This window comes from Phalangium opilio, unplaced genomic scaffold, assembly GCF_054372755.1.
Source record: "Phalangium opilio isolate 3A_F unplaced genomic scaffold, DU_Popi_V2 ptg001170l_1, whole genome shotgun sequence".
NCBI classification, from domain to species: domain Eukaryota; kingdom Metazoa; phylum Arthropoda; class Arachnida; order Opiliones; family Phalangiidae; genus Phalangium; species Phalangium opilio.
In genome coordinates, this window is record NW_028324255.1 from 896,410 (window position 1) to 903,885 (window position 7,476).

Here is a 7,476-nt window from a genome sequence, read left to right on the forward strand (position 1 = left end):
GATAAACGAAATTTCATTTATATTGAATAAATTTAATATTGATAAACTAAATTTCATTTATAATGAATAAATTTAGTAGTGATAAACTAAATTTTACTTATGTTTATTTCAAATTAATAAATGAAATTTTGTTCATTTTCTTCAATATTAATAAATAAGATTTAGATAACTGATTTCAGTTTAGCAATTTACAAGCAAAATTAATTTTCTCTTTTTTTTCACTACAATGTTTTTATTATTTTTCTTTTTTTTTACTACAATGATTTTATTATTTTAACTCTTTGTTGATCTTCGATGAGGTTAAAAATACTTTTATAAAATTAGTAAACTCCAAATTTAAGAGGAACGTAAAATTTTTCATTTACATTATATTTGCTTAGCATTTGATAGTTCTTTTCTTTACCAGCTTTCATTATTTTCCAGGAATAATTATTCCCTGCTGAAACAGGAATTTCATAGGCATGCAATCTTTTAATAAAAAATGGCTTTTTTAGTACTATCCCACAAAGTATCAGCTCATTTTTATAAGAAATAATGTGCTTGATTTCAAAAAAAGATGTTATTTTAGAGTTTTCCAAATCATTAACGAAAAGGTTTCCCACACAATATTCTATAGTGTCGTAAATAGCAAAACGCACGGAGTATAGTTTATTTGGTATTTCATTACCTAACAAACCCTGTAAATCAATGGGCAAATCTGTCTTGTCAATTAAAATTCCACATGAGGTTTTTTCTATTCCAGGGGATTTTTCTACTAGCCAGTTATAGCATTGATAAAACTGGTGTCTTTTTGAAAGGGTCTGTGTTATGTTTTTAAAATTATTTGTTACTTCGCAAATTTCCTTAAAATAATTGTGTTTGCTTTCGAAACGAATGCAAGAAATGTATCGTAAGGGGCCAAATTTTTTTAAACAGGTAATGTAATGCACCATATAATGAAATTTAGGTGTCATAAAGTTATCGCCACAAATCCTTTTAACATTTTTCAGAAAATTTGTTATTTTAGTATTTAAGAGAGGCAAATGTCCCATTACAATGTTGGAGGCAAACAAGTAGTCACATATCTCTCGAAGTTCCAAGTAGAGTTTACAAACCTCATCATTTTCTGGCCACAGCTCGCCTAACAAAAGCGGTAATAACCTAAAAAGGCAAAACATTTCACTTGCTGTTCCTTTAAGGTTGGAATTGCCAAGAATTGCGCTTCTTATTTGAATTTGTGGACGATTTCTTTCGACTCTGCCGTAGGGAAAATTGATAATTCGTTGATTTATCTTGTCTAAATCTAAGATGCCAATTGTTATTAAATGATTAAGTAAAAATTTCAAAATTTTTGGAATAACGCCTTCTTGCAAATCATGCATAATGTCTACTGGTAATTGTTGTGTTATATCAAAATGTTTTAGCTTCAGTAACGGACTTTTTGACCGAACTCCATAAATTGAGCCTTCAGCATCATCCAGCTCTAAGCATTGCAAATGATAGAGATGTCTTTCCATGGTTCTTAAAATAACATCACTTTCCTTAACGTTATTACTAATTTCTGAATAGTCTATTAAACAAAAGCGACAGATTCTTCCGCAGTTGAAGTTTTGATTGAAGCCTCCGAGCTTGTGAAGCCCCAAATTGTCACCAGAAAATATTGTGGCAAAGCCTTTCACAATCTTATTTTCACTTTTGATGTACAATCCTTTTGTTGATAGTTCGTTTAAATCGAATAAAAGTGGCCGAAAAACTTCGTCCCACCCATATTTATCCACATTGCAAGATTTTGCCAGAAAAACTAACTGAATGTCGCTTAACTTGGAACGATATTTGTTCTTCCGATTTAATAGTGAAAAGTAACATCCGATAAGTTTGTTTTTTCCCCTCTTTGATCCTAGGGGGTTTGCCACTTCAAATTCATCGAGATAAATTTGCAATTGCATGGTATTAGCACCATAATTTGATATTACCTCCTGTGACACGCTTCCTTCAGTAAAGTGTGATATTTCTCCAGGATTGTTTAAGTTTTCCTTTGCGTGTCTCGACCGTTCTTCGGGTTGCTCATACATGTGTTCGAGTACTTTCAAAATAGGTACATAATGAAAGTAATGGTTTTTGGCATTCTCATCAGTCGGATGTGTGAATGAAAATTGAACAGGCTGAACCATTCCTAAATTCGACGAGCAAAATGCTGTCATTTTGTATTTTGTATTTACGCTAAGAAAAGCTTCCTGATATTTCCATTTAGTTTTGGAAAGAACGTTTTCATCCAACTCTATATGCCTTTCTCTAAGTATTTCCATTATGTCTGAAATCTGTGATGTTAAAATATCCAGGCAAAAGCTCAAGAGATCATTGGTTAGATTTTCCACCACACTATATGGAAGTAAATGGTTCTCTCTGTATTTTAACAAAAGCTTCATTATAAGCTCTCTTATTTCTGGTGCCGTCATATTTCTCACATCTTCGTTGTGTTGTGCGTCAACATTTTCTTCGCAATTTTCTTCAACATTCAAGAGATTTTCTACTTCTATACCTTCAATATTAACTTGATTAATTTCTTCAAAGCGAGCGTCGTCTCTCAGAACATTTTTGTGTTTTTTATAAACGTGACTACGGTAACTTCCTAAATTCTTATAAACAATTTCACAATTTTCAAGGCCACAACGAACACTAAAATTAGGATCACTTCCATGTTTTTTTTTCATGTGCGAGATTAATAAAGTCAAAGTTTTAGCGTGAAAGATGCACTTTTTCTTTGGGCATTTGTGAAGCTGAATTCTATTCATTTTATATTCAATATCACTGGTAAACTTACTAAGAAACTAAGTCAAAGCAGCCCTTATTTACAGATTATTATACGAAACCTCACTAAGGCCTAAACCAGAACGATACAGACAAGACCAGCTGATCTGACGTCACTGAAAAGCATGGACTCTTTACCCTATCCTTTGGTAACAGCTGACTAATGGCCTTGGCGGCTTGGCCTTCGTTCGAGCTCGTTTCTGTTTTTTTCCTGAAACAGGTCTGCCAGCTTTGCTGACTTATATTATTATTTTACACTGGATAAAAAGAGTAGTTCAGAACTTTAAAATTAACTCAGCCACTACTGCAAAATATTGTATTTTCAAATAGTTAAAACACTTTAATTTTAAGTATTGAACTTTTCCGAATATTGTATCATTTAGCAAAGCACGCTTACAAAAGTCTTGTATGGCAGCCCTGTACCCTCACCAAAAAACCCTTTCGCTTATCAGTTCACTCACCTATACCGCATGGGGCGCCCCCCAGATTTTTCTTTCAATCCGTACACATGGTTCCATGTAACGAAGTAGAACATAGCGGCCGCACCGCCGCCGCTATTTTTTACCTCTCTGCTTCACGTTTATATCTGGATCCCCTTGTTCCCTTATTAAAGGGAACTGCCAGGACTCTTTTCCCCGAAATCTTCCCTTTTTGTAAGTTTTGTTACCATACCAAGTTCCAGGCTCCATTTTGTACAAAACAACGGAAAAGCGCGAATCATCGAAAAACCTATCGGCCCGTGTTCCGTGTAGTTTGGTTTTAAGTTTAAGAAATAATGCCTTCATATATTACGTGTCTTATTTGTGTTGGAAATAGTAAAAAAAAGTTAAAATTAAACAAATTGAACAATGAGGGAGATTCAAGTTTGGACCATTTAAAAGAGTGTATTTTAGAAAATTCCATTTTCAAGGATTTGAATTTAAGCCGAGTCGAATTTCAGGTAAGATTTTATAAATTTATTTCTTAAAAGAGTTTCAAATATATAAAAATATAAGGACTGAAACATCAGAAATAAAATTGTTATTTTATAACTCAAAAGGCCGTTGCTGTAACTGGGCTCCAACTAAAACATGTGTAAACAGATAAATTTTTGTTTTAAATAGTTTGCAACTACAACTTTTTTTCCTATACGATTAAACATAATGTATCAATCCGCCTCAATTTTGGCGATTAAGTTAACTCCTCTTGAACAGAGGTAAAGCCCTGGTGGTTAGCTGCGAGAATGATAAACTCGTATTGACGCCAGTTAACTTATGTTCAATCCACGCGGTTTCTACTTCCTATCTCTTACCTCTGTGTAGCCCCCCTACTGGGCACGCGCAGTGTTCCCATATACAACTTCATAACAATCGGGCCATGTTCTTTCCCCTTATTATTTGAACACGTTTTGCATCCTATATATAGTCAAATAATTTTTGGTATTGCAAACTTAGTATGGTACGAACTATTTCATATAAATTTGAAACTATCTTTACTACATTAAATCTGAAACGAAACTATTAAGACTTAAATGTTTGAATATTTTAAGACGTATGATGAAGATTTTGGACAAGACGTTGACTTGGACAGTGACTGCATTATCAGAGATAAAATGATAATAAAAGTTGTGGTACGTAATTAATTTAAAGGAAAGACAATGTTAATTTTACTAGAGCCTAATATAATTCTCAAAGGAAAATGTTGATGTAAGAAGTGAAAACCCAAAGAAAAAACTTTGTCTTGACTCAAGTGAATCTAGGAATACAGATGTAAATCCCAATATCATTAATAATCTCTTAATTTATATAACTGAAATTTGTATATTCATTAATTTAGGTTGAAGAGCTTTCGGATGAGGAACAGCAGGAGTGCTGGTAACTTATTTTTAAAAGATTCAATTTTTATAAGTTATTGAGACTTTTATTTTTAGTGTTGTTAGCAATGAAAAGAAAATAATAGAAGCAGAGAAACTATCTAGATCAAAATTCGCCATTGAATATAAGTTACCGGAAATACCAAAATACTTCATCGACAAGGAGAAATATGATTCTTCAAATGAAGAGGAAAGAAAAAACATGGATAGAGGAATAGTCAATGTTCTCTATCACAGCTTAATTGATGTATATTCTGTGTAAGTGTCAAGCATTAGGTTTAGCATAGTTTAAAAATTAAACAAGTTGATGCCATTTCCAATTTATTAGGTATTCTATTTATCTTCCCTTACAAATAAATTATTTTACTAATATTTTTTTCTAGTTATATACCTTCATACTTAATTGTCGGAGAAAAACTAGTAAGAGAGTATCCACATTTGGGCGAAGGAGTGAGTATGAAGCTGTGGTAACATTTCAATGTAATTAACTGTTTTTTCATGTAGAAAAAATGGCAGAGCCTGTTGAAGAACAAATTTAAAAATTTTCGGAGAAAACTTAAAGACATTCCAGACGTGGAAGAAAAAAGGAAAAAGTATGCGGGAAAGTTGAATGGAAAATCTAAAAATAGAAAAGATACAGCTGATAAAGGTGTTACAACTGCTGCTATAGTTACTGCCACAGTCAGAGAAACCAGTTTAACAGTATCATCTCTTACAGAACTGACTAAGAGGCCACTATCTTTTATTCATATGAATGAACGTGAATTAGACATCGAGGACATGAATCTTGGCTCAGACATTTCTCCTCGCGTTTGTCCATCATTTGGCGTCACAGCTTCTCCAGCATCTGGTGTCACAGCTTCTCCAACATCTGACGTCACAGCTTCTCCAACATCTGGCGTCACAGCCTCTCCAGACAAGGCTCTTAATTCTGTGAGTGCTTTTTGGTTTAGATAATGTATTTTTACAAAAGTTCAATAGTTACAGTTAAATTTATTAATATATATTTTCCAGAGTGTACAATTTTTTGAAGATGAAAGGAGTATTAAAGCGCACAAAAAACGAATGATAGAAGAACTTAAAAAAACTGCTCCTGACTTCAGGATTATCAACAGCAAGATGGATAAAACATTTGCTGAAAGATTTGCCGAAATCAAAGAAGGAAAAAATTTAGAAGTAATATTGGAACACTATCCAGCTCTTCAGGATAATAACCAGGTTTGGAGATTTGCCACGCTTAATCGCGACAGAACCAACTCATAACTCTTTAGTTTAATTCGACCTAAATTACTTATATTTTCATTTGTTTTTAAAATAATTTTTCCTGTGATATAGCTTTTACTGGAGTTTCATCGCATAACCAAAGTTGATATAGAGAAGAAGCTTAAAACGTCTTTGACGGACTTAACTGATAAAATTTGGAATAATTCACCGCCTATTGCAAAGGGTTTAAAAACTTCACTAGTTTCAGAAGTAAATGAGGAAATAGACGAGTCACGCAAGAAAGAAAAGAAGTTGATAGGGTCCTTTTTATTGCTTCCTAGCTTTGTCAAGGAGCATCACAATAGGGTTTTTTTTAATCAAAACAGTACTGAAACCCAAATACCGACTGAACCAGTCATAGTTTTTAGGGGTAAGGAAATAATAAGTGCAAAAAATTTTTACATACATATTGATTCAGAAAGGTTTCTTGAAACCAATAATTTTATAACTGCTATTTGCATATGGTTCAGTTCCTATTGGGTGTTCAACATTGCATATGCAAACAAAATTGCTAAGTGCCTTGCATTAATTAAAACTGAATTATTGGGCATGAACAATAGTAATCGTAGTCAGTCATTGCTGACTGCGATTTCTACTTTGCATGGCACGCAATGTAAAGTCAATTTACGAAAAAAATGTAAAATGTAAAAAAATTAAGTGTTTAATTTTGGATTGAATTAAAGAAATCTGTTTTATAAATTTAATTAGTAGATTATTGCCACTTCAAGAGGTGTTAATACCCTCCTTAAAACCGGTACTATTACACTCTAAAAGGTGTTAATAAACTCCTTAAAATAGGTAATACTACACTCTAAAGGGTGTTTTTAACCTCCTTAAAACGTGTTATATTACACTCTTAAGGAGATTTAAAGCAACCCTTAAACAGGTATATATACACTCTAAAAGGTGTAAATAAACTCCTTAAAATAGGTAATATTACACTCTAAAGGGTGTTTTAACTTCCTTAAAATAGGTAATATTACACTCTAAAGGGTGTTTTAACCTCCTTAAAACGTGTTATATTACACTCTAAAGGGTGTTTAAACCTCCTTAAAACGTGTTATATTACACTCTTAAGGAGATTTAAAACAACCCTTAAACAGGTATATATACACTCTAAATGGTGTTAATAAACTCCTTAAAATAGGTAATATTACACCATTAAGGGTGTTTTAAGTCTTTGACCCTTCTTCAAACAGGCAAATTTACTCTCCATAGGGTGTATATAGCCACACAATGGAGTGTTCTTTTAAGCCTGTAAAGGAATACTTTAATACCAGAAAGGGTGTTATTCCAGAATCGAAAAGGTGTTAATTAAGTACTCAAAAGGTGACGTATTTGTAGCAGGAGAAAGTCCTCATTGGGGTGTCAAGAAACACCCTTTTTTTTAAGAGTGCAGAAACCATCTAGCGTATACCAGGAACGTCATTTATAAATAGTCATAAATGAAACGAAACCTGAGACAGATCTCGAAAATGATTTCAATTATTACACTGTTCATTTTAGCCTTGAAAGTTGAATATCTTAATTCTGGCACATACGATCTTCATTTAGTTTAAATATGTTATTATCCG

The 7,476-nt window shown here is 32.8% G+C and overlaps 2 protein-coding genes across 3 annotated transcripts; one reads left to right on the plus strand and one right to left on the minus strand.

Annotated features, from left to right (window-relative positions):
* Window positions 1–957: 957 nt before the first annotated feature.
* On the minus strand, window positions 958–2,771 carry LOC149584027 (uncharacterized). Its single transcript, XM_089863293.1, has 2 exons — window positions 1,035–2,771; window positions 958–972 (listed from the first exon to the last, which is right to left on the minus strand). The coding sequence occupies exons 1-2, from the start codon at window positions 2,769–2,771 to the stop codon at window positions 958–960; spliced, it is 1,752 nt and encodes a 583-aa protein (XP_089719419.1).
* Window positions 2,772–3,104: 333 nt separating this feature from the next.
* On the plus strand, window positions 3,105–6,601 carry LOC149584028 (uncharacterized). Of its 2 annotated transcripts, none has more exons than XM_089863438.1 (10): window positions 3,105–3,727; window positions 4,316–4,396; window positions 4,461–4,535; window positions 4,603–4,640; window positions 4,697–4,897; window positions 5,023–5,089; window positions 5,144–5,288; window positions 5,358–5,572; window positions 5,654–5,857; window positions 5,975–6,601. In XM_089863438.1, exons 1-10 carry the CDS (start codon window positions 3,563–3,565, stop codon window positions 6,548–6,550), a joined length of 1,767 nt encoding a protein of 588 aa, XP_089719564.1. In that variant the 5' UTR covers window positions 3,105–3,562; the 3' UTR covers window positions 6,551–6,601. The 2 variants fall into 2 exon arrangements, with proteins under 2 accessions (XP_089719564.1, XP_089719565.1); XM_089863439.1 differs by having other exon boundaries at window positions 3,712–3,727; window positions 4,292–4,396.
* Window positions 6,602–7,476: the final 875 nt, after the last annotated feature.

What these genes read in the sequence shown, in the direction of transcription:
- LOC149584027 (XM_089863293.1), bottom strand. Translation starts at nt 2,771, where the DNA reads ATGAATAGAATTCAGCTTCACAAATGCCCAAAGAAAAAGTGCATCTTT.
- LOC149584028 (XM_089863438.1), top strand. Translation starts at nt 3,563, where the DNA reads ATGCCTTCATATATTACGTGTCTTATTTGTGTTGGAAATAGTAAAAAA. An exon ending in GAGGAACAGCAGGAGTGCTG is followed by an intron (nt 4,641 to 4,696) that starts GTAACTTATTTT and finishes TTTTATTTTTAG; the next exon opens with TGTTGTTAGCAATGAAAAGA. An exon ending in CAGACAAGGCTCTTAATTCT is followed by an intron (nt 5,573 to 5,653) that starts GTGAGTGCTTTT and finishes TATATTTTCCAG; the next exon opens with AGTGTACAATTTTTTGAAGA.